The sequence below is a fragment of the Canis lupus genome, chromosome 20, assembly GCF_003254725.2.
Source record: "Canis lupus dingo isolate Sandy chromosome 20, ASM325472v2, whole genome shotgun sequence".
In the NCBI taxonomy this organism is placed as follows: domain Eukaryota; kingdom Metazoa; phylum Chordata; class Mammalia; order Carnivora; family Canidae; genus Canis; species Canis lupus.
In genome coordinates this window covers 33,214,601-33,242,192 of record NC_064262.1, presented here as the reverse complement: position 1 = coordinate 33,242,192, position 27,592 = coordinate 33,214,601, and the positions used below count along the sequence as shown (strand labels likewise).

General features: G+C 35.5%; 1 protein-coding gene across 5 annotated transcripts in view; it reads right to left on the bottom strand.

Annotated features, from left to right (window-relative positions):
* Window positions 1-27,592, bottom strand: part of DNAH12 (dynein axonemal heavy chain 12) — a 203,306-nt gene that overhangs the window by 90,118 nt on the left and 85,596 nt on the right. For all 5 annotated transcript variants that reach the window (XR_007404380.1, XR_007404379.1, XM_049098394.1 and 2 more), the window contains exons 35-44: window positions 23,625-23,744; window positions 22,640-22,828; window positions 21,368-21,519; window positions 17,493-17,631; window positions 16,188-16,354; window positions 13,180-13,435; window positions 11,649-11,948; window positions 10,577-10,755; window positions 9,292-9,484; window positions 3,230-3,391 (exon numbers count right to left, since the gene is read on the bottom strand). Coding sequence is in view for 3 of the 5 variants with exons in the window: in XM_049098394.1 (XP_048954351.1) it covers window positions 3,230-3,391; window positions 9,292-9,484; window positions 10,577-10,755; window positions 11,649-11,948; window positions 13,180-13,435; window positions 16,188-16,354; window positions 17,493-17,631; window positions 21,368-21,519; window positions 22,640-22,828; window positions 23,625-23,744 (1,857 nt within the window). In the remaining 2 variants the exon portion in view is untranslated. The remainder of the gene's footprint in view (window positions 1-3,229; window positions 3,392-9,291; window positions 9,485-10,576; window positions 10,756-11,648; window positions 11,949-13,179; window positions 13,436-16,187; window positions 16,355-17,492; window positions 17,632-21,367; window positions 21,520-22,639; window positions 22,829-23,624; window positions 23,745-27,592) is intronic.

Sequence of the window (27,592 nt, the reverse complement as noted above, 5' to 3'; positions counted from 1 at the left end):
GAACCTGATGTGGAACTTGATTCCAGGACCCCAGGATCATGACCCAAGCCAACAGACGCTCAACCACTGAGCCAACCAGGAGCCCCAAGAAAGTTTTTTTTTATAGCAGATATAAATATAGATATATGTACACACACATTGCTATTGCTACTACAATGAATTGATTTCTAAAAGAATTCTCTATGATAGATATGTTCTGCTTTATGTGCTAGATATATTCATGGAAAATTATAAATGGACTCTGTATATGCATTATGATAGTAATTCCCAAATTATCACTATTATGATCAGTGTCAGTCTATGAAGTTATGTTCAGGTGGTCTACCTGCATTAAGTCTGAGTTAACTTTGGGACATGCAGATAGAGAAAAATATGGTTGTAACTGTAGAACAAAAGTTCAAGAAATAGCCAGGTTAGTAATATAAGTATGAGGTTATTCACATAGAAATAATGGTTAATGCTTCTAAGTAGATGAGCTGTCTGTGGGAGAGTAATATCCACCTGCACACAGATATACTTTGGGACAGGGATTGATTGAGAGAGTAGGAAAATGAATGCGCATGAAAATTTATAGCAGCTTTATTTATAATTGCTCAAACCTGGAAGCTACCAAGATGTCCTCCAATCGGTGAATAGATAAATAAACTGTGATACTTTGAGTCAATGGAATATCATTCAGTGGTAAAAATAAATGAGCTATCAAGCCATTAAAAAAGATACAGAAGAACCTTAAATGCATATTGTTGACTAAAAGAAGCCAATCAAAAAAAGCTACATACTGTATGATGGCAACTATAGAACATTCTGGAAAAGCTAAAACTATGGAGACAATAAAAACAGCAAAGAGGGCAGCCCCGGTGGTTCAGCGGTTTGGCGCCGCCTTTAGCCTGGGGTATGATCCTGGAGACCTGGGATCGAGTCCCACGTTGGGCTCCCTGCATGGAGCCTGCTTCTCCCTCTGCTTCTCTCTTTCTCTCTCTGTCATGAATAAATAAATAAAATTTAAAAATAGTTTAAAAAAAATAAATAAAAACAGCAAAGATTGCCAGGAGTTCAAGGGAGGAAGAGAAGCACAAACATTGGAACCCATGGCATTTTTATGTTAGGGAAACTATTCTGTGTGATACTTAATGGTGATACACATCAGTACTCATTTCTCCAAAACCCATAGAATGTACACCACAGAGTGAACCCTAATGTAAGCTGAAGAATAATGAATTATGTCAATATGAATGAGCATTTTTTAAAGGAACTGAGAAAACATCACTAAATGTGTGATTAAGAAGTCACTGTTTTATTGAGAAAGACACTGAAATAATTTAATTCTTCAAGGAAAGCAAATAGAGTAGGGGAAAAAGTAGTCTGGAAGCGGAATTCTTTTTTTTTTTTTTTTTTTTGGGAGGACATGGGATTCGATCCTGGGTCTCCAGGATCACGCCCTGGGCCAAAGGCAGGCGCTAAACCGCTGCGCCACCCAGGGATCCCTAGATTTTATTTATTTATTCATGAGAGACAGAGAGAGAGAGAGGTAGAGACACAGGCAGAGGGAGAAGCAGGCTCCATGCAGGGAGCCTGATGTGGAACTCAATCCTGGGTCTCCAGGATCAGGCTCTGGGCTGAAGGTGGCGCTAAACCACTGAGCTACCGGGGCTGCCCCTGGAAGTGGAATTTTGAGGCTTGAATTCCATTGCTGAAATCAGAGACATGTGCTGAGTCTCTAAGAGGTGCCCTCTAAGCAGTGCCAAGTCCAAGCTATAGGGGCCAGTTACCAGGAGTGAGGAGGTTTAAGCTAAAATCTTTGTCAGAGGGATGAAATAAGCAAAGCGCAAGACATGACCTTCAAAGTGGAATGTCCAGGATAGTGCAGAATGTAGAAAGAAAATAATAGAGCTTCTTTCGTATTACCTTTCCTATTTAAAAAAATCAGCATAAAACAAAGGTAAATAGGGTTACATTTCAGTACTCCTGAGTTCTGACAATGGCTATTTCCTTGTGGATAAATTAATATGGTCTTCCAAGACTTGGGTAGAATGTGAAAGAAAGAGTTCTTAAGGTCACTATTGGATCATACTACAAAAAAATACTGAAGCAATGGAAAAATCTGGTAGCAAAGTGACAAGATGAAAAAATAAATAGCTAAAGTGAGCAGGAAAGCTTGGCAAAATTGAGGAAATCTTACTCCCCAAGGGTGACTATTTATTGGATAGGAGTATAGGGGATGAATCTATCCTATGAATTAGGAGAATCACCATTTTTCAGCAGCATTGGCCACATCTTTGATATCCCCTAGATAGAAGAGAGAACTTAGAATCTTTTCTTTATTCCTTTTCTCCTTCACCACTCCAGGACACAAATTGGTAATGAACCATTTACTACTGGTGTTCTAAGTGCATGACACTTCATAAGGGCTTCATTTCACTTGATCTTCAGACCTCACAACAACCCTATGTAGGAGGAACAATGATGTATACACATTAGTTCCATTCTATACAAGAGAAAAGCAGGTACTTGAACTACTACGGCAAATCTATTTATTTTACTACAGATGCTATAACTGAAAACTGGAATGAAGCATCCAGTATAAGTGATACATTCTGTGGGTAATAGTAGTTATGGCAATGAGAAAGAAAAATTACTGGCAGAGATCTTGTGTAGGAAGATATTAGAAATAGAGATAGAAAGACAAGACATCTAAAGGAGTTGGCACTTCACAATTGTATTTTTTTTATCAATTAAGTTGTAAAGCATGATTATCAGATATATCAGAATTGTTAAGACAGGAGTTTTCCTAAGTCTTTAAAAAAGTTTTCTAACCAGTTGTAAACCGTAACAGCTAATCAAGCAACATTTCAAAGTTATGTTTTCTCATATCACATGATCCTAAGATGTTATTTAAAATGTCTAATCAGTGCTTGGGGCTGCCCCGGCCCTGGGTTGCCAGAAAAATAAATAAATAAATAAAATGTCTAATCACTCATAAAACATGCTACATAAGATCAAACAGACGAAATTGGCATCATTACAAAGAAAGGAATTATAAACATTGTCTCATAACTATGGTAGAAATGATTTGAAGCTTACCAAAAAAGATGTATTAAAATAATATACTTTAAAATTTTTAATTACCAAAATCCTGTACACAAGCTATAATTGTCCTAAAGAATAGAGAAAAAGTTGCGAGATAAGAACATTCCTGTGTTGAGAACAGCACTCATTAAAAAGCATTTACCTCCATCACTTCCTGTTTTTCATCAGCAGCAAAAATGTTAGGTACTTCTCCGGTATTGAGCACACTGTCAATATCCTCTAGAAAAGCTTCTTCTTTAATCTGAGTGTCCGTGATAAGAAAGACTGTCTTCTGGCCCCTCATGCCCACATTCCTTAATAGAACCTTAAAATAAAAATGCATTTGTAAGCAGAATGTGGTGAACATGTGTTGTTTTTGCTTTCCCTTCCTTTTCCCTTCTTTTAGTAATGACATCTCAATTTTAGAGTGGTGGCTCTCTCTACTTCTGAGGGGGGCTATCATTCAAGGACTCTGTATTTCCCATCCCCTGAGCAGGAGACCCCAACTGGTCAGAGTGTCCCAAGCCTATATATATATATAATTTTCTTTGATTCAGAAGAGGGCATGATTTTAAGAAGGCCCAATCAGTCTTGCTTCAGAGACTGAGATGGACTTGAAAACAGAAAGAATCTCTGTCATTCTGAGATGGATATAAAGGCCTATAATCTAGAATTACTAGGTGCCAATTGTGTTGCCTCATGGAAGGAGTCTACTGGAGAAGGAACCAAATGTAGGAGAGCAGAGCCAGGAGATAGAGTAATTACTGAGGGCTTAATTTGAGCTCCTAAATTCAGCCATGCCAAAGCCCTATTTCTGGACCATTCTGTCATGTAGGCCAATAACTCCGTATTTTCCTTAAGTTAGTTTGAGCTGCATTTTCTTTTGTGTCATGTTGTCAATTACAACCAAAGATTCTCAATTAATATAAAGATATGGACTCAGTGGCATGATGGAGTAGACATGTTCAAGATGTTAGAACTAATTGTTAAAATTTCAGAATTTTTAAGTAGATTTTTAAACAGCATTAAAAATTAAATTATATGAACTTACAATTAAATACATTATATTAACAACAAAAGTAACAAAACATAAATCTCATCACTTCCTATTATACTTACTATTATCTATTTTACAGAAGTTATTTAAATCTATTGTATACAGTAACTACTACTTAATGGTGCTCAAACATATAACTCTTCCCAACTCTGTTTTCAGTGACATCATCCATGGCAGAAGTTTGAATAATCCACGGTAAGAGTTTTTATACCACAGAAATTGGCAAATGCTACTAATCAGAGGTTCTCCTGAACCCCCTGGACATTTGGTTATTAAACATATGCCAGTATTCCACTGGACGTATTTCAAAAGAAAACACATTACTACTCTGCAAATGATTTTTAAAATAAACTGTCTCTATTTCTAAGTGATATATTTTAAATAAATCTTATCATTTAAATAAATGCTGAATTTTAATATTATACAAAACTGCTTTTTCCCATTAAAGCCATCCTCCAAAATGCAGGTTGTTGTGTTCCTAGAAATATTTTTCTATCATTAAAACTAGTTTTCAAATAAGTATTATATCTAATCATGTCAGCTTTATTTCTATAGCGTCTTTTTATAATTATCATATACAAATAAATAGATACAATAAAAACAGACTTAACTTTTTGACATAAGCACTGTTACACGTAAAAGTCATATTCAAACACAATGTATAAAACTATTTCTAAATAGGAAAAGAGAGGAAACATTTCCAAAATACTAGTCATATTCCAGGAATCTCATATATATTGTATAATTTAATCATAACAACCTATGAAATAGGAGGTACTATCTAAATTTTACAAGAAACTAGGGAGTGACATCAGTGAAATGACAGACTGGGAAGCTCCAGGTCCTCATTGTCCCATGAAGTCACCAAATTAACAACGTACAGACCCAAATACTTTTGTAGAACTCTAGAAACAAGTTAAGGGGTACAGAACCTCCATAAATGCATAAAAAAGAGAAGGAACAATGCAAAAAAGGTAAGAAAATTTCATTTCTTACCCTAGCCCCTTCTCTCCTAGCATAGAGCAACACAATCAGGAGAATACCATCAATTCCTGGCTTTTCCCCTCACATAGAAGGAATAGAGCAGAACTGCTTTCAGCATTCTAGCTTGTCTAGGGGTGCCTGGGGGACAGATTTCTGTCTCACTTGACTCAGGGTATTGACAGGAACACTGCTTAGTTTTGATATGAGGTGGGGGCCACTGAGAACAGAGGCAAGTGACCTGGCACAATGCAGCATCATCTGAAGTTCCACAGGAAGGTGCCAAGGGTAGCAAGATGTTAGGGGCAGAAGAATACAACAACAAAGATCAAAGCCAACAGATGATAAGAAACAGAAAATTAAGATAGCCCAAATCACTTGTATATATTAGAATATATAAAAGCTCATGCAAAATCCAAAAGAAGTTGCAACCCCCAAAAAGTTCTGAGAAGTCTGGTGATTGGTGAAGATTCCCCCATGCATGAAGCCAGTCCATTGAGAGGGGATGGTTTATCAAGTGCTCAAAAATGAAAAGATCACAAGACATACAAAGAAACAGGGAAACATGGCTGAATCAAAGAACTAAAATAAACCCTAAAAAACAAACAAACAAACAAAAACAGATCTAAGAACTACAAAGCAAGAAATTCAAAATAACTTTTAAAGATGCTCAATAAGCTAAAAGAGAATACATATAGACAACTAAAGGAAATCAGGAAAATAATGCATGGACAAAATGGGAATATCAACAGAAATATGAACTATTAAAAAATAAGACTCATGGGATATCAGTAAGTATACTAATATTCACATTGTGGGAGTATCGAAAGGAGACAAGAGGGGTATAAAAGGCAGATAACCTACTTAAAGAAATAATGTCCCAAAACTTCTCAGATCTGAGGATAGAAATGAACAAATGAAGATGGAAATAGAAATTCAAGAATCTCAACAAACTCCAACTAGAATAAATCCAAATAGACTCACACAACAAGACAGACGTATTATAATCAAACTGTTGAAAGTCAAAATAAAGAGAGAACTTTGAAAGCAGCAAGAGAAAAACAGTGCCTCACATACAAGGGAGCTTTCACAAGATTACCAGCATGTCTTAGCAGAAATCTTGTAAGATTGTAAGCAGAAATCTTGTAAGCAAGAAGGGAATGGGATGACATATTTAAAGTGCTAAAAAGAAAAAAAAATCTGTCCACCAGGAATACTGTATCTGGAAAAACTGTCCTTCAAAAATAAAGAAATTAAGAACTTCCCTAGTAACTGAGGGAATCCATTACCACTAGATGTGCCCTTCAAGAAATGCTAAAGAGAGTCCTTCAAGTTAAAAATGAAAGGATGCTAGACAGCAACACGAAGCCATATGAAAGTAGAGTTTTCCAATAAATAGATGGACAAATATAGAATTCGATATTATTGTGATTTTACTGTATAAATTCAACTTTTAAATTTTTACATAGAACCTAGAATCTAAAAGCACAGAAAGCTTTACAAACCTTTATGTTAATGGGTACACAATCTATAAAGACATAATTTGTGACATCAATAGCATAAAGGGGAGCAGATATAAAGAAGTCGTTTTTGTATGTGATTATGGTTGTTATCAGTGTAAAATAGGTTTATTTCTTTAAGATGTCTTACCTACTCACAATAGTAACTCCCTCCCCCCCCAAAAAATCTATATATACAAAAGGAAATAAGAAGAGAATCAAAGCATGTCACTACAAATAATCAACAAAACACAAAGGCAGGCAGTAAGAGAAGAAATGAGGGACAAAAAAACCTACAAACATACAGAAAACAGGTAACAAAATGCCAATAGTAAATTCTTCCCTATCAGCAATGACTTTAAACACAAATGGATTAAACTGTCCAATCAAATACATCGTTTAGCTGAATGGATTTTAAAAATAGGATTCCATACGCAGCTTAGATGAGACTCACTTTAGACCTATGGACACATGAGCTGAAAGTGAAAGGATGGAAAAGATGTTCCATGCAAACAGCAACCAAATGAAAGCAGGGTGACTATACTAATATCAGACAAAACAGTCAGTAAGAAACTGTCATAAGTGACAAGAAACATACGATGGTAAAAGGATTGATTCATTGGGAAATTGTAACAATTATAAATATTTATGCACCAAACAGCTGAGCTCCTAAAATATGAAGCAAACATTGACAGATTTGAAGGGAGAAATAGCAACACAACAGTAGGAGACTTCAATACTCTACTTTCAATAAGGGATAGAACAAGTAGACAAAAGATCAATAAGGAAATAGAGTATCTGAACAACATTGTAGGTCAATTGGCCCTCATGGATGTATATAGAACACTCCAACCAACAACAGCAGAATACACATTCTTCTCCATTGCTTATAGAATATCCTCCAGGACAGATCATGTATAAGGCCACAACACAAGTCTTAATAAATTTAAGAAGACTTATATCAAATCAAGCATTTTAAAAAATCACTATGGAATAATAATATAAATCAACAGCAGAAGTAAAATTGGAAACTCTAAAAATTCATGGCGATTAAACAACACACCCAAAACAACAGATCAAAGAAGAAATCACGAGGGAAATCAGATAATTTCTGGAAGTGAATAAAAATGAAGACTCAATATATCAAAACTTATTTAAAAATGCAGCAAAAGCAGTGTGAAGAGGAACTTTAGAGCTGTAAACACCTACAATAAAAAAGGAAGGTTAAAAAAAGAAGAAGATCCCAAATCAACATCCTAATTTATACCTTGTGGAACTTCAAAAAAGGAACAAATGTAAACTCAAAGCTAGCAGGAGGAAGGAAATAATATTAGAGCATAGGTAAACAAAAATAGAGAATTAAAAAATCAATAGAAAAAAATCAGTGGAACTTAGAGTTGGTTTTTTTTTAAACAAATACACAAAATCAACAAATTAAAAAAAAACTGACAAATTTTTTTTTGACAAATTTTTTAAAAGGAAAATTCAAATAACTAAAATTAGAAATGAAGGAGGGGACATTACAACCCATGCACAAAAATTAAAAAGGATTTCAAGAGAATGCTATTCACAATAATATGCCAACAAATTGTATAACTTAGAATAAATTTTTAAAAACAAATGGAGATCCCTGGATGGCTCAGCAGTTTAGCGCCGCCTTCAGCCCAGAGCATGATCCAGGAGACCCGGGATCGAGTCCCACGTCAGGCTCCTTATATGGAGCCTGCTTCTCCCTCTGCCTCTCTGTGTCTCTCATTAATAAATAAATAAAATCTTTTTTAAAAAATGAAGAAACTAAAGTACCAAAAGATCTAGTAACACGCCCAAGATAACTACTGAATCATATGAAGTAGGAATTAAACCTGAGTTTGCCTAACTTTAAAGTCCATGTTTTTCTACTAAGGAAAGCTGCTTTCTAAATCTATTAGTTCATTTGGTAGTAAATGTATCAAAAACTTTCCTCTAAAGTGAGAGCAGAAAAAGAAACACTCTAATTTTTCCTTCTATGTCTATGTAAACCTCTTTGATACCAGCTTAGATTCTACCATTTTCACCTGCAAGCAGTCAGTTGTCTATGCTAACTTTTAGGATGTAGAAATTTAGTGTGTGAGGTGAGTACAAGCGAAAAACAAATCCAGCAATATCTCTCTATTATTCATTTCGGATTATCTCCCTTCTGGGTCATGCAGAACTCTAGGCATGTGGGGAAGAATCTCAGGTATGCATTCCACTATTCTATTGGTTACTGGGAAAGCAACATAGCTCCAAGGAAGGTATTAAGATTGGACAACATGATTAACATTGTCATTGCCAAGATTCATTTGAAACAGTCTGCTGGAAAACATACGTTTTTATGAAATAAGACCTCTGAATTGGAATAAAGATAAGAGAATCAGCAGCAACAGTGAATAAGACAAGTTATAAATCCTGCTCTGCTAGTGCATACCTTCCCTCGACTTCAGTTTCCTCATCAGTAAAACAGAGACAACCATCCCTGTCGCCCCGAATCGTTGCATCTACAGAATGAGATCGTGTATGTAAAGCACTTAGTGCTCAGCACACACAGTAACTGTTCTATGGATAACCCTGTCATCATCAACCATGTATTCAGCACACAGCTATTACAGGTTGGCTCTCTCTTCATAGCACTGATATTATTTTAGACACTAGGTTTCTTCATAATTTTACCTTCAGATCCTCTCTCCACTCATTCATACCATAGCTTTTAGAAATTTCTGGTTGGAAGATCTGCATTTTTGCCATGGATGTAGCCAGACGAGTTAAAGATTGACGACCACTCCCTCCAAGTCCAACAAGCAAAGCATTTCCACCAGACTGCTTTAGAATTCGACATATTCGTGATAAATGTTCCAATACATACCTATGAAATATCAGTATTATTATACTTGGAAATATGAATGTAAGTGTATATTTACATGTAACTATTATTTTATATTCTTGGAAGGATGGACTTTGCTATCCTATATGTTATCCCAATTTTAAAGAGGTAATCATCAAGAAGTGTGGTTTTTCAAAAGAAATTACAATCAAATAATTTGATACAAAGGAAAACAATTTAAAGTACAAATTCATGAAATGTAATATTCAAATTATAGAAATAAAATAAAAATTTAACTACCTATTACTGGAAGCATACTACTGCTTTTCTTAAAAACATTTCTTCAATCTTTTAATACTAGGATTTCTATGTGAGAAACAGAAAATCAGTTCTCTACAAAATTAACAAATTCACTAAAGACATCCAGCCTCACTTGTAATCAGGGAAATTAAAATTGGAGCCACAATGAGATATTGTTCCACTCTCCTTTAGACTGGCAAAACTTATCAAGCCTGGCAATCCTAAGTGTTGACAAGGGTAATGGACATGGGAGCTCTTAAATAATCATTTCTGAAGACATTTCAGCAAAACTTAGTAAAGTGGAAGATGGACACAATAATTCCACTTTTAGGAATATAGACTCAAGAAATTCTAACACATGTACCCAAAAAGACATGAATATTCAAATGTTTTTTTATAATTGCAAAAACCAGAAGTCACCTAAAGGTCTACCTCAGAAAAATGACTACATTGTGTTAGTAGCAAAAACTCATTTCTTGTGACTCTCACAAACAATAGGGTATAAACTTGAAGGATATGGACAGTATAATACCACTTATGAGTTTTAAATATGCAAAATAAGACTGTGCATATATGTTTTGGAACATATATGTGTGTAAAATCCAAAGAAGCACCTGAGTTTCTTTTTACTCCCAGGGTATGATAGGGATGCAGTCAGAGAGGGTTGGCTACACAAGGGACTTAAAATAAATAGCTAATATTTTATGTATTAAGCTGGGTGATCAGTATAGGGTTATTCACCATATTTTTCTTTATACTTCTGGTACATTTTAAATATTTCACAGAAAAATTTTACAAACAGCAATTTCCACCATCAATACCAAATGTAGATACCTAAAAATGACAAGATTCATTCTTGTTTTGTGAGTTTGATTATATTCATCTAAGCATTGGTCCACAATGTCACTAAACTGGTGAATATTTGGAATTTCAACATAAACTCTGTCATCTCCTTCAAGGTCAGGATTCATATAATCGCCAAACATGAGATTTCTCAAGTTCTCTTCAGTTACCTATAGAGTGGAAATCAAGTTACAAAATTTACAGTTGGTAAAAATAAATTTAAGAAAATGTTATGTAAAATTTTGTTTTGTCTACGTTATGAGATGATTATCAATTATAAATAGTTCTTTTAAATATTAGGACAGTAAATAATATACTTGTAAATTAATACTTGAAATTATATACTCAAAAAATAATAAGAATAGAAATTTTTGTCATATAAATTTTCCCTGCCAGAGCCTAGAAAAGTCATTCTGAGAGTAGTTATTAAGGGATGGTCACCATGTTAAGCACTTTTCATTCATTATATCATTTCATTCCTATCATATAAAGTTTCTTTCTTTCCCTATCTTTTCTTTTCTTTCTTCCTTCCTTTTCTTTTCTTTCTTCCTTTTCTTTCCTTTCTTCTTTTCTTCCTTTCTTTCTTCTTTCTTTCTTTCTTTCTTTCTTTCTTTCTTTCCTTTTTTCTTTTTCTTTCTTTCTTTCTTTCTTTCTTTCTTTCTTTCTTTCTTTCTGAGAGCGAGCAAGAAGAGAGAAAGCAAGCAAGACCAAGAGCACGAGGGTGGAGGGAGAAAGGAGGACAAGTAGATTCTGTGCTGAGCATGGAGCTTGATGTAGGGCTTAATCTCACTACTGGAGATCATTACCTGAGCCAAAATTAAGAGTGGATGCTCAACTGATTGAGCCACCCAGATGCCCCAAAGTTTTATTCTTTAAATAACTTCCATGTTACCTACATAATTCCTCTGAAGATAAATCTTCTCAAAATAAATACCTATCAATAAGGAAAGTAAAAAGAATATGATTGCTCAGAAGCAACAGTATTTTTTAAAGATGATTATTAACAATTCATGCTATTGTACCATTTTAATTTAGTATGTTTATAATCACTAAATATACTCACTGGTGCATTGTCCTTCCTCAAATGTGAAAATATACCATCAAATGATTCTTTAAAATGGTCCTTTATAACAGTTTTGATTAATTTGAAAAGCCAGTATCTATCATCATCATTAATGAGGCGGTCATAAAACACCCGGAGAACTTCATGTATGAACAGGCGGATCATGGTGTGCTTGCTCTCCACAGCATCTTTTTCAATGAGTAAGCAGCCTTGGATGACACGTGAAAAATCCCGCAAGTTGAAAGTGTAATGAGATTTCGTGGGAGTGGGCAAAAGATTTTCCATGGATCGTTTATATATCTGAATACGAAGAAAGCAACAAAGCCAAAGTAAAATGGCTATAATAAGAAAGTCATGTAACAAATAGTATATTCTATAGAATATTTATCTTATCAAATTATATTGGTTTAGAAAATTGTAGAGTACCAAGTCTAGCATGACACTGAGATTTTTTTTTTAATTTTTATTTATTTATGATAGTCATAGAGAGAGAGAGAGAGAGAGGCAGAGACACAGGCAGAGGGAGAAGCAGGCTCCATGCACCGGGAGCCTGACGTGGGATTCGATCCCAGGTCTCCAGGATCGCGCCCTGGGCCAAAGGCAGGCGCTAAACCACTGCGCCACCCAGGGATCCCGACACTGAGATTTTTTTTAAAAGATATTATTAATTTATTCATGAGAGACACACAGAGCAAGGCAGAGACATAGTCAGAGAGAGAAGCAGGCTCCTCTCTTGAGCCTTGACTGCTATTCCCAGTCTCAGGATCATGCCCTAGGCCAAAGGCAGGCACTCAACCTCTGACCCACACAGGCATCCCAATTTATTTATCTTTTTAAAGTAGGGTCCACACCCAATGTGGGCTCCAACTCATGACCCCCAAGATCAAGTCGCACACTCTCTACCACCTGAGCCAGTCAGACACTCCTTTCTCTTTTTATTTTATTTTTTTAAAATATTTTATTTATTTATTTGGCAGAAAGAGAGAGAGGGAAGGAGGGAGGGAGAGAGCTCTTGAGAGAGCATAAGCAGAGAAAGAGGCACTGAGATCATGATCTAAGCTGAAGGCAAATGCTTAACTGACTGAGCCACCCAGGTGACCCTTTCTCTGTCTTTTTAAAGACAAACATGGAGAATAGTAGGCAAGAGAGAGAAAATTAAGAAACACCAGGGTAGAAACCTAACAGTCGAGGAAACCCTTGTGTAGTGTGGCAGATACTGATCCTAAATAATTTCCTTAGAACTACCTTGTGAAATAGGTGCTATTTCATTTTAGTAATTAAAAAACTTTTATGTAAAGTCAAATTACTTGTTCTAAGTCACATAACTAAGAAATAGCAGTCAAGGCTCAAAACCCAGTTAGCATCCCTGATTTCAAAGCCTATGATTCTCCTGTTCTCAAACCTTCTTAACAGCTTCTCTGACAATGAAGACCACAGTAGATGGCTAAGGGGAAAAAAAGTTTCAAAAAAAAAAGTCCGAACGAGGAAAATATATAATACTAAAAGATTCTATATCCAAGTATATGCTCACCTCCATTGTCCCATTGACAATTTGGTTCCCAATTGAAAAGTACTCTGGAGGAAATTCACGAGTCCTCAGATAGAATGCTACAATTGATGAGAAGATTCGGACCATAGTTTCATCACTGAAAGTATTGATAGAGCAGATGTTGAAATGTCGAATAAACCGGGGAGTGACTGGATTTCTTCCACCACCTGGAGGGCCCATGGCAGCAATCAGCTCTATGTCAACCAGTGTGATTTTACTTGTATCCTTAAGGTCATACCTTGAAAGCACATAAAAATTCCAAAGCAATCAATTACAAGCCAATAAGATGGAATGAAATGTAGAACTGCCTAGAAACTTAATCTGATTTTAGCTTCTCTAAAAGAAAGAGTCCTAGAAAATGCTTAGAGTAGAAAAATTAAAAATAAATTCTATTTTTTAAAAATTGAGGTATAATTGACATAACAATTTTGGGTATACAACATTTGACAATTGTCAATGACTTGACATTTGTCAATACTGTGAAATGATCACCACAGTAAGTCCAGTTAACACCTGTTACCACACATAATGACAAATTTATTTTCCTAGTGATGAGAACTTTCAAAATTCACTCTCCTAACTACTTTGGAATGTGTAATACAGTATTAACTATAATCATCATGCTGCCTATTACATGCCTAGGATTTATCCATTTTACAATTGGAAATTGTACCTTTTGACCCCCTCCACCTATTTCACCCACCCCTCAGCACCTGCCTCAGGCAATCACCAGTCTATGGACAGAACATTTTTTGTTCCGGGGCGGGGGCGGTTTTGAGGGAAGGGGAGAGGGAGAGAGAAAGAGAAACTTAAGCAGGCTCCACCCCCAGTGTAGAGCCTGACAGGAGGCTCGATCTCACAACCTTGAGATCATGACATGAGCTGAAATCAAGAGTCAGATGCTTCACCAACTGAGCCACCCTGGTGCCTCCTTGACAGGGTGCTGTCTTTTAAAGCAGCACTCCATTTCTCCTTCCAGTGACACTGATTCTGTTGCCCAAATTCTGGAATCTAGAATGACCCTCCCTTCTGCCCTTCCCTTTCTTTCCTACTCTTCTTTCCACTTTTACTCTCCGTTTTTTCTCTCCTCACTCCAAATCCAGAAGTATGGATGAAAGACTATTCTTGTTTGTAGCTGGTTATAGGTAGGGTGACCGTATGTCCCATTTTGCCTAGGACAATTCTGGGCAGGCTTGTCTTGGAGTAATTATTAATAACACTCCCCTTTTACACTCAGAAATGCCCCAGTTTGAACAATTATATAGTCATACTATTTATAGCAAAGTCCTGATTTTGTTTTTGCATCTCAAATATTGAGAGCACATAAAAATGTCTAAATAGTATCTGTAACACTTCTGTTATATAGAGACCCATTGGGGAACAACAAATCTCTAAAGAAATTTTGATCAGAAAGAAATATATGAATGGCTCAATTTAGATGAAACCACTCAAAGTGAAAATGTGTTTATTACTGATAGGCCATTAAGTCCTTTAACACTGAAGTTCTTGCAAAAAAGGGTCAGAGGATGTGGGAGAAATCTATACAGCCAGTCCTTACTTTACCAGTACCCCAACAGAAAGTATGAAAATATGACTTGGTTTTTGCCAACAACCCTAAAAACTGTCAGGAGGGAGCTTGTTAAGTAAATTATGTTATTGCTTTATGTTAAGTAAATTATGGCAGGATCCACACAACTAAATTACAATTAGAAGCCAACAAAATGAAAAAATAAAAAGCCAACAAAATCAGATAGACAAACATTATGGATAGTTTTCAAAAGAAAATTTTAAGTGCAAGGAAGTTATAAAAGATTGTGTAATAGGAGTCCATTTTTTAAAATAAAAATATGTTTGTATAGAAAAAAACCTTGAAGGAATAAGACAGAATACGAGAAACTCCTAACTCTGGGAAACGAACAAGGGGTGGTAGAAAGGCAGGTGGGCAGGGGGTGGGGGTGACTGGGTGATGGGCACTGAGGGGGGCACTTGACGGGATGAGCACTGGGTGTTACTCTCTATGTTGGGAAATTGAACACCAATAAAAAATAAATTAAAAAAAAGAAATACACTATTAATAGCAGTTATCTTCAGGACACAAGATTCCAAGGGCCTGTAGTAATAACAAAAATATATTTCCAAAATATGACTTAGCTTCAAAATTAATCTACCCTTGCCTTATATTTAAAAAATCATGCATACTAGGGGTTAGGAAAGTACATTTAAGAAGAAGAAATGAAGAATTATTGATCCTAACTAAAAAATACAATGTCTCACATGTTGGAAACTAACTATAGCATAAAAATGGGATGGTGGGTGGGGTGCCTGGGTAGCTCAGTCCTTCATAAGATGAAGCCCTGCAGTGTGTTCTGTGCTCAAAGGGGAGTCTATTTAAAGATTCTCTCCCTCTGCACTTCCCCTCACTCATGTGTGTGTGCACACATATGCATGCACATGTGTGCATGCTCTCTAAAATAAATAAATATTTTTTAAAAAATGAGATGGAGGGAGCAGAAGAGTTATCTATGAAATTGGTGTCAAAATCAAGCTATCTCAAGGATATATAGTCCCAAACAGTCACAGAAAATACAGAGAATTTAAAATGGCAGAAACATAGGATGCTGATTATGGTTACTTAGGTTGAAGCTTACTCACAAATTCTAACCCTTGGGAGAATGGTACTTTGAAAAATGTAATCTGTAGGTTATTTTCGATGATTGAAAAGGAAAGAATTTATTCCATTATTGAATAAACACATTCCCAATACTGGATTATTATCTCAGTAATCTAACTCACACACCCAGAGGAAAGAATGTCATAAAAAAAAGTACAGAAAAATCTTCCAAAAATTTCTGTATAAGAAAATCTGAGCAACCATTTTCCTCCATACGTAACTTGCAAAGAGGCCCTACTTTGATGTGAAAAACTGAGATAGAAAAAGAGAACAAAAATGACTTCAGAATGGATAATTAAGACTCTAGTTAAATAGTTACCAGTGCCCACAATCAAAAAATTGTCGTAGTAATTCAATAGGAGGTTGAGCTCCATATTTCTCCAATGCAGGCATATTCATGTCATCTATAAAAATCACACACTTCTTTCCCATAGGTGGTCCAAAAACTCCTTTGCGTCTTTTATCCAATCTAGCCATAATAATATTCTAAAATAGAAAGAAGAGTAGTAGTATTTAAAGTCATACTTAACCCCAGGGAAAAAATAGAATTTACAGTCTAATTATAAGCACTATGTGTCGTGTGTGTTTATATTTATTCATTTTTAGGGTGATATCAAACCTTATATTCAATATCAAAGAGCATTTATTGAAATTATCCCATGTGCTCAGAATTATTACATACATATTTATATATTTATATTGCACACAAACACAAAATATTTTCCTCATTGGAGAGCCCAACATATCTATTAATTTTAACTTATTCCTAAATTCCTAAATTCCTAAAAACACTAATCTAAATTTGTAAGATTTTGGAATTCTATAGGCTGAAAACAACAGAAATAAGCCAAATATGTCAGGTGAGAATGGACATAAATTTAGGCATGGATGGTTATAATAGAGACTAGAAAAGGTCTCATGCACAACTTTCAACTTGACACAAAGAAAAGGATGTACAGCTGCATGGTTCCTGTCACATAAGATCATACAATAGTCCATAGCTTGAGAGGTATGTCTTTCACGGACAGAGCTTCAGTAAACAGTAAATGCTCTTAAGGACCATCTGGGAGAGTCTAAAAAGAACAATTGAAAGTTCTCACTCTCAATAAAAAATATATATATAAAATAAAGAGACTTGGCAGCAAAAAAATAAAAAGAAAAGAAAGAAAGTTCTCATTTTCTTCCAGCTCCCTCAAACCCCTGGCTTTTCTCCATTTAAGAAATCAATTGTGGCTTCTTCTTGGACTTAATTCAAAGGATAACAAAGCTCAAGAACCCAGTATTAATACAAAAATGTTCCCTTGAATGTGGTTCCAACATTACAATTCTCTTGGAAATCATTAGTTAATTAGGATGTCTTTTATCTTTTGTTTAAAATAACAATTTATAACCTAGGGATTTAATTAATAAAAATGGGAACATAAATTTTTTTTAAATGTTCTCTTGAACTTTTGTCCTTAAATTTTTTTTAAAATGTACTTATAATGCCAAAAACAAGAGTCTTGAAGTTCCCTTTAAATTATAGAAGACTTACACAGCTGCTCATTTAATATGCAGTTTTAAACACTAATCAAATAAGGCAAAAAAGTTAATTATGGACCCATGTTTCTGGCTTTAAACGAACCTGAACCTGGTTGGCGCTGGTCCGTGCAGAGAAATTAACATAAAAAGGGAAATACTGGTCCTTTTCCAAGTGATTCATTAGTTTATCCTTCACATACACTGATTTTCCTGTACCTGTTGGACCCACTAAAAGCAATGGCCTTTATGGAAACAATGAACATATCATCAAACAAGAGAAAAAGTCAGAATAACATTTCTATTATAAAAAAAAAAAAACAACATTTCTATTACAGAAGGCTGGAATTAATTGAAAACCTAAGAATTATTGATCCTAACTAAAAAATATAATGTCATACATTGTATACATACAAAGGTAATGAAATCACCTTTATCTAAAAATTCACATTTTAATCCATTGCTGTTATTTCATGTAAGACTGGTAAAAAGTGAGACTTGGCACACACATCTGCTTACTGTTACTGAGACTTCCATAGTAACAAACTATTATTTGGACAAGTGTAACATTGCTATGCCCCCAAAATACTCATAAACAAAATAATAACATGCTTTGCTTTTCAGAAAAGAAAGCTAAAGTTTGTCTCCTCAGAAAAGTGATGTATTTGTACTTTTTCAGTTGGGGGTCCAGGCAAGAGAGTACAAGGTAGAAGAGACAGATTCAAGATGATGCCATTAAAATAGGTTTAGGCTGTTTTGCAGTTATTAAAAAACTAGGTGACTGTGAAGTATAAAGCTAATAGTTATATTATACCTGTTAATAGCATTTTAGAGTTTCCTTTAGAAGCATTTACTAACTTTTTGAAAACATTTGTCCAAAAGCAAACTCTAAGAATTCTTCATTCAGTAGGGCCTCAAGGCAGGGTTTCTCATTCTTGAGTGATCGTAACTAATTTATTTTTTATTTATTTTTTAAAGATTTTTAAAAAATTTATTCATTCATGAGAGACAGAGAGAGAGAGAGAGGCAGAGACACAGGCAGAGGGAGAAGCAGGTTCCATGCAGGGAGCCTGATGTGGGACTTGATCCCGGGACTCCAGGATTATTCCCTGGGCCGAAGGCGGCACCAAACTGCTGAGCCACTCAGGCTGCCCGATCATAACTAATTTAAAAGAGAAAAAAAAAAACCTATGAGTTTATGTTCACAGAACTCTGGGGAATCCCAGTGTGGAAAGACTGTTTAGAATTAAAAATTAAACACTGACTCTTTAATGGATGACTTGGCCCCACACAATACAAAAAGACAAACACAAGGACTAAGCAACAGTGTTCTAAGAGGTCATCTAAAGGGCCCAAATTATGTCAATATTAATTTTAAATATTACCATTAAAGCATAAACATAAAATTAAAATTCTTTTAGAACTACATTGGCCCCTGAAAGTTCATCTATATGTTTCAGTCTGAGTAACACTTGCCTTATGGAAAATTATTTTAAAAATTTTAGGGGTGCCTGGGTGGCTCTGGTGGTTAAGTGCTGCCTTTGGCTCAGGTCATGATCCAGGTCTTGGGATCAAGCCCCGCATCAGGCTCCCTGCTCAGTGGGGAGCCTGCTTCTCCCTCTCCCTCTGTCCCTACCCACCACCTAAGCATGCTCTCTCTGTCAAATAAATAAATAAAATCTGTAAAAATTTTTTAATAAAATACTGTGCTTAACTTGGAGCCCATGGACCAATGGAAGAAATTTTTAGTTAGTGTTCAGGGAATCTATGAACTTGGATGACAAAAAGGTTATATATTTATTTTCACTATCTTTAACTAAAATGGAGCACTTATATCAATAGTACCTGTGTCTTTATCACTAATAGAAATCACAGATATTATTCTAAATATTACAATGGTTACAGATATCTCAAAAATACCACTTATGCCTATTATTTGAAATTATGATAGGCATCAGACCCACTGCTAGATGATATTATTTAATGTGTCAAGAAAGCAGCACATGTATTACTACCATACCCAGATTTGTATAATATCTTTTTTTCAAAGATTTTATTTATTTATTCATGATAGAGAGAGAGAGGACAGAGAGACAGAGAGACAGGCAGAGGGAGAAGCAGGCTCCATGGCAGGAGCCTGATGCGGGGACTCGATCCCGGGACTCCCGGATCACGCCCTGGGCCAAAGGCAGGTGCTGAACCACTGAACCACCCAGGGATCCCCATGATTTGTCTAATATCTTAATGTGTTTCAATATCTCCTTTCCTTTGTAATTCTGTATTTGTATGTATTCATTTAAAAGCATTATTCTAGGGGTGCCTGGATGGCTCAGTCAGTTAAGCGTCTGCCTTCAGTTCAGGTCATGATCCCAGGGTCCTGGGATAGAACCCTGAGTCAGGCTCCGTACTCAGTGGGGAACCTGTTTCACCCTCTGCCTCTACCCCACCCTCTGTTCATGCTCTCTGTGAAATAAACAAAATCTTAAAAAAAAATTAAAAACTTTTTAAAGTTAAAAAAATTATTATTCTGATAGATGGTTCACAGCACAAAAGAGCTCTTACACTAGGAACTTCCCAGAATAGGCTAGTGACTTCCTTGCCTTCTTCTTTTCAATATTAGCCTCGAAATGCAAAAATTTAACAAATAAAGCACTGAGTAATGCACAGAAGTGTTGAGTCACTATACCCATACATCTGAAACTAATACAACACTGTATGTTAACTATACTGGATTTAAAAATACTTTTAAGTGTAACAATAGGGATAAAATAATGTTCCCTTATGGGCTATTTTTCCTGTGTATGTAGTTTTTTTTTTAATTAAACTAGATAAAATTGTCTAGAATATTCACTAAGAAATAGGTTCTTTATCAAAAACCAACCAAACAAGAAAAAAAAAACAAAAACAAAAAAAAACAATGACATTCATGCATATTATTTAAGCTTGTCTAGTTTAAATAGCATTAATGATAAATTATGCCTAATGTTTTAAAAGAAAAATAAGAATAAGAATGTCATTAAGTTGATATGAATATGCCCTATAGTACATGCTAGGCTTTTGATTAGTGTCAGGAAATGTGTCAGGAAATATGCACTCTTCTTGATGTGCTTTTCTGATTTAAGTCTATGATTTTTTACAATATTTTTAAAAGATTTTATTTATTTGAGAGAGAGAGAGCACAAGAAGGAGGGACGGGTAGAGGGAGAAACAGCTTCCCTGCCAAGCAGGAAATCCGAAGTGGGACCTGATTCCAGGACCCACTTGATCATGACCTGAGCTGAAAGCAGATGCTTAACCAACTGAGCCACCCAGGCACCCCTAGTCTTTGATTTTCACGTTCATCTTAAGTTATGAAGAACTGGCATAGGACATACTTGAAAAATGCTAAATGGGAGAATGTGGATCATAGTCAATACTCAGGAGCATATTAAATCTTTGAGGTATAAAATACATATCTGTTTACCACTAACACTACAAGTGATTTTTAGTTCACTGTTACTCATACAATAAATATAAGGTGGTTTATGAGGCGACAAAGTATGATGACTAATTTTTGGTGTAGGCAATAGAAAACCTGGATTCTAGGTTTGCCACTAGTAACAGAGGTCACTGTTGGGATGTCAATTAGTTCCTCAGGGTCTTAGTTAACTGAAAATGAATGACCTCCAAGTTTACTTCAAAAGTCCTATGATCAAAAAAAAAAAAAAAAGTCCTATGATCCAGGGTGTCTGGGTGTCTCGGAGGATTAAGTATCTGACTCTTGATTTCAGCTCAGGTCATGATCTCAGGTGTGTGAGATCAAACCCTGCATCAGGCTCCACATTGGGCATGGAGCCTGCTTGGGATTCTCTACCTCTCCCTCTGCCCTCTTTTCCCACTCTCTCTCTCTCCTTCCTTAAAAAAAAAAAAAAAACAATCCTGTGATTCTATTAGAATGGCACTATTATATTTAAATTGCATGTCCATAATAGAGTTTCTTACTTTGCATAGGTAATAGTCAAATCCATTAGAAATGTATATCTAATTGTGTCCATTGTAGGGACTATGATATCTTGAATCTTGACATGTTTTTCTCCTAAATTAGTACTTTTAATTAATTCATTCCAATGGAGCCAGCGACCTCTGTTTTTCAACTAAAAGAGAACATAAGTTTTAAAATATAACCATGCACTTGATACCTGAAAGGCTCTTTAACACACTGATGTCATGTTTGCTTTTAAAAACTTAGCTTATCATCATAATAAAACCTTTTGTGGGAATAATTAATCTAAAATAATGTATATAACATTTTATAGTCATGAAGTAGATTAAAAAGCACCCATGAATCCACCACCCAATTTAAAAAAACACATTTTTCTTTGGATTAACTATCCTCCTAGTTCAGTGCTATAGCTGGCATCAAAGAATTTTCTTATTTTCTGGCAAATTGTACAAACACATGGTGGTAATTTTGTAAGTCTGGGTGAATGTTACTTTAGTAATTCGTATTCCTAATTTTTTTAAGTTGTGGCTTTCATTTCTATCAAAGTTATATATGCAAATATTTTAAGTCAAAACTTTTACAAAGGTTGAGAAAAACAGTAGTTTCCCACTTTTGTTTCCTCTTCTCCAGCAACCACTATACCTTTACCCCTTAAGCTGGACATTTGGAATTCACCGCCAACTCAGAGAATATGCTTGTGTTATCATTTCTTGATTTTTTTTTTTAGTTTTAGAGATTATTTTGTTGACTTCCCACTATGACTAATGAAGATGAAACTCTGTCTCAGGTCATATTCTGAAAATTCTGTATTTAGCATGGTGCTGGGAATAATTTCTACACTGGTAGTCAGGAGAGCTGGATTCAGGTCCTGATTTTGCTAGCAACTTGCCCTTCTAGGCTTGCCTCTTTATCTGCAAGTCCTGAGATCTAGGGAAAGCTATACTTAAGACTCTCTGCAGATCTTAGGTCTCTGTGAAGTAAAGTTTGCACGAATCTGAATGATTATTCAGATGCTTGCTGTTTAAAAGAATCGTTTTGTACATTTTTTTTAAAGTGGAGAAAATAGATTTAATTTAAATCTGAAACTGTAAAATAGCCTTAAAGAAAGTTTATCTGCACCATCCACAAGCTAAAGGAAGAGAAACAAAAGAGAAGGAACAAAACTGCGAACCATAGGGCTCAAGACAACGCTAGGATGGGAACTTAGAGCTGCCAGCTGCTCCAACACTTTGTGTTTTATAGTTTATCATAACTAGCATTTCATACCATACCTCATACACGTAGTCATAGACCAGACCTTTTTCATCAAATTGGCATTCCCATTTACCAACAGACTCAGGCACTGGGTTGTTTTCATCTCTTCCCAGGATGACTGCCCGTAGGAAAGCATCAAAAACTATCCGACCGTCTGTATCACAACTTCCTCCAATGGACCAAATCAAAGAAAATATAAAGGTAGCCTGTTGGTTAAAAAAAAAAAAAAAAACAGTTTAATTTAAACGAATGATTTAAAAGAAATTTTTAACAAATTCACTAAAATTTAACATATGAAGGAGGCCTGGCTCACATATTTGGAAAAGGCCAAATCTACAGAGATACTGGAGTGGAGCATATCAAAATCGCAGGGAACAATATTTCTCAGGCACTATCTATCTAAATTTAAAATGCCCATATACCAGGGTGCCTGGGTGGCTCAGTTGGCTGAGCATCTGACTCAATCTCAGCTCAGGTTTTGATCTCAGGGTTGTGAGTTCAAGCCATGTGTTGGGCTCCATGCTGGGTGTGGAGTCTACTAAAAAAATAAAAATAACATGCCCGTATCAAATGATCTAGGAATTCCTCTTTTAGGAGTTTACCCCCTTTAAAAAAAAGATTTATTTATTTATTTATTCATGAGAGACATAAAGAGAAAGAGGCAGAGACAGAGGCAGAGACATAGGCAGAGGGAGAAGCAGGCTCCTCACAGGGAGCCCCATGGGGAACTCCATCCTGGTATTCCAGGATCACGCCCTAAGCTGAAGGCAGATGGGCTCAACCACTGAGCCACCCAGGCGTCCCATATCTTACTTTCTTTAAAATGTTTTTTTTTTCTTTTAAGTCAGAATACTAGGTCAGGGTGACTTTGATGCCTTCAGCTATTCTTTTGGTGCTCACCAAAAAACAGCTCTGGATCATATAGTCTTCCTTAACATAATTATCATTTCCAGAGGCACATTTTATGCTGTAAATTAAAATCTCATTAAGTGTAAAGCCTACCATAATCCAAATACGAATATGCTTGCTTGTAGGATCATTTTCTAGCACATTACAGAGTAGTACTTCAAAGAGGCGTGTGAGAGATACAACCACATTGCTATCACTTGTTGGAATCAGTTCCTGCAAAGTGGAAAGAGTAAGATACTTTACTTTCATCTTATTTGGAGAATAAAAAAAAAATTTCATCTAAAAACTCTCACACTAGTCAGAATGGCTAGTATCAAAAAAATAAAAAATGACAAGTGTTGGTGAGGAAAAGGAAACCCTCGTGCACTGTTGGTGAGAACACAAACTGGTGCAACCACTCTGGAAAACAGTACAGAGGCTCCTGAAAATATTAAAAATAGATGTACCAGGCAATCCACTAATTCCACTTCTGGGCATTTACCCCAAGAAAATGAATTCAAAAATATATAAGCACACTATATATATATATATATATATATATATATATATATATATATATATATATTGCAGCATTATTCACAATAGACAAGATATGCAAGCAACCCAAGTGTCCATCAATAGATGAATGAAGAAGTGTGGTATATATACAACAGAATGTTACTCAGCTATAAATATAAATTTAAAAACAATGAGATCTTGCTCAACAACAACATGGATAGACCGACAGGGTATTACACTAAGTGGAATAAGTTAGAAAATAAGTTAATTGAATGAATTTGTATTTTGGAATCCTCATTCTGGTAGAAGGATGTAGAATGCACTAGAACAGCTCTACTAAGTTGATTCAGGTATGAAATTATAAAGGTCAGAACTGTGGCTACCATAAGAGGGAGTGGTCAGAAGAACCTGAATGGAAAGGAGAGGAGAGGAGAGGAGAGGAGAGGAGAGGAGAGGAGAGGAGAGGAGAGGAGGAGGAGAGAGGAGAGAGGAGAGAGGAGAGGAGAGGAGAGGAGAGGAGAGGAGAGGAGAGGACAGATAAAAGTTAGCAAGAAAGATCAATAAATCCTGGGGACTAAGTAGATGTGGAAAATATGGGAATAAATTATGAAAAGAAAATCCATCACTCATCAGAAAGATGAAGCCTATTTTTTATTATTTGCAACATATAGTATTAGAATTTTAAAATTGAAAAACTGAAAAATGACTTTTATTTTTTCTATGAAGACATTGTATAGAATTTTCATAAAGTAGAATTCACTTTTTTCTTATGTGCAGAACATTTTTCCTATCTCTAAAGTAATATTTTAGGATGAAGAAAATATACTGAATACGTTTTGCCTTCCCAATATCAATATTTTTATTTATATGTAAGTTACTAATGTGTATGAGTGTGTGTGTGTGTGTGTGTGCATGTGTGTGTTTGTACATGTGTAGCACGTTGAATGGTGGTCCCCAAAAGGAGAGGCCCATGTCATATCCCAGAACTCACGAATGTGATCCTAAATGGAAAAAAGGTATTGGAAGATGCAGTTAAGGATCTCAAGATGAGGAGATCATTCTGAAATATCTGACCCTAAATCCTTTTAAGGGTCATATGGTGAAGAGACAGAGTAGAAGCCAGGTGAACTTGAAGAGATTAGAGTTATGGGGATAATTATGAACTATCACATGCAAACAAACGGGATAACTTGGAAGGAATTTATCTAGGAATAGATAACTTGGAAGGAATTTATCTAGGAAAATGTACAATCTACCAAGACTGAAGTAATTAGAAATAGAAAGCTGGAACAGATCAATAATAAAGAGATGAAATAGTAATCAAAAACTTCCTAGAGTCCAGATGACTTCACAACCAAATTTTACCAAACATTCAAAGAAGAATTAATACCACTCTTTTTTAAACTCTTCCAAAAAATAGAAGTGGAGGAAATACTTCTAAGCTTACTTTTTGAAGCTAGAATCACCTTGATAACAAAGTCAGACAAAGGAATCACAAGAAAATTATAAGCCAAAATCTCTGAGTAATATAGATGCAGAAATCTTCAATAAAATACTAGCAAACTGGGGCAACCCTGGTGGCTCAGTGGTTTAGCGCCACCTTTAGCCCAAGGCATGATCCTGGAGACCGGGGATCGAGTCCCACCTTGGACTCCCTGCATGGAGCCTGCTTTTCCCTCTGTGTCTCTGCCTCTCTCTCTGTCTCTCATGAATAAATAAATAAAATCTTTAAAAAAAAATACTAGCAAACTGAATTCAACACACTATAAAGATTACATGTCATAACCAAAAGGTATTTATGCCTGAGAGGCAAGGGATATACAAATTAAGCAATGTGATATATCACATTAACAAAATGAAAGACAAAAATCACATGATCATCTCAATAAATTAAGAAAAAGTATTTGATGTTGGAGAGGATGTGGAGACAGGGGAACCCTCCTGCACTGTTGGTGGGAATGTGAACTGGTGCAGCCACTCTGGAAAACTGTGTGGAGGTTCCTCAAAGAGTTAAAAATAGATCGGCCCTACGACCCAGCAATTGCACTGCTGGGGATTTACCCCAAAGATACAGATGCAATGAAACACCTGGGACACCTGCACCCCGATGTTTCTAGCAGCAATGTCCACAATAGTCAAACTGTGGAAGGAGCCTCGGTGTCCATCGAAAGATGAATGGATAAAGAAGATGTGGTCTCTGTATACAATGGAATATTACTCAGCCATTAGAAACGACAAATACCCACCATTTGCTTCGACATGGATGGAACTGGAGGGTATTATGCTGAGTGAAATAAGTCAATTGGAGAAGTCATTCATTTGGGAATATAAAAAATAGTGAAAGGGAATAAAGGGGATAGGAGAAAAATGAGTGGGAAATATCAGAAAGGGAGACAAAACATGAGAGACTCCTAACTCTGGAAAACGAACAGAGTGGTAGGAGGGGAGGGGGCGGGGGTGGGGGTGACTGGGTGACAGGCACTGAGGGGGGCACTTGAGGGAATGAACACTGGGTGTTATTGTATATGTTGGCAAATTGAACACCAATAAAAAATAAATTTTAAAAAAACTGCTAAAAAAAGAAAAGAAAAGAAAAGAAAAAAAAAAGTATTTGACAAAGTTCAACCTCCATTTGTGATTAAAAACTCTCCACAAAATAAAGGGAAATCTCTGCAATAAGATAGAGGACATTTATGAAAAGCCCACAACTAAAATCATAATCCCTGGGGTAAAACTGAAAGCTCTTCCTCTAAGATTTGGTATGAGGCAAGAATGCACACTCTCACCAATCCTTTTCAACAAGAAGTACTAACTAAAGCAATCAGACAAGAAATAAAAGGCATCCAAATCAGAAAAGAAGCAAAATGATTTCTATCTCTAGATAACATGATCCTATATGTAGAAAACCCTAAAGACTCCATGCAAAAACAAAAAAAACAAAAAACAAAAAACAAAAAACCTTTTAGAACAAATTCAGTAAAGTTACAAGATACAAAACCAACATACAAAAGTCAATTGCATTTGTTTACACCAACAATGATCTATCTGAAAAGTAAATCAAGAAAACAATCCCATTTATTATAGCATCAAAAAGAATAAAATACTTAGGAATAAATTTAACCAGGAACGTGAAAGATCTGTACATTGAAAACTGTAAAATATTAATGAAAGAAATTGAAGAAGACCCAAATAAATGGGAAAACATTCTGTGCTCATGGATTGGAAAAATTAGCATTGTTAAAATGTCCATAATACCTAAAGTGATCTACAGATTCAAAGCAATCCCTACCAAAATTACAATAGCATTTTTGGCAAAAATTTAAAATTCTAAAAATTTGTGTGGAACTACAAAAGATTCCAAATAACCAAAATAATCTTAAGAAAGAACAGAGCTGAAAATATCACACATCCTGATTTCAAATTATATTACAAAGCTCCAGTAATCAAGTAATCAAAACAGTGTGATGCTGGCATAAAAACAGACATATAAACCAATGGAACTGAATAGAAAATCCAAAATAAACCCAAACATAAAGTCAGCTGATCTTCCTTTAGGGCAACAA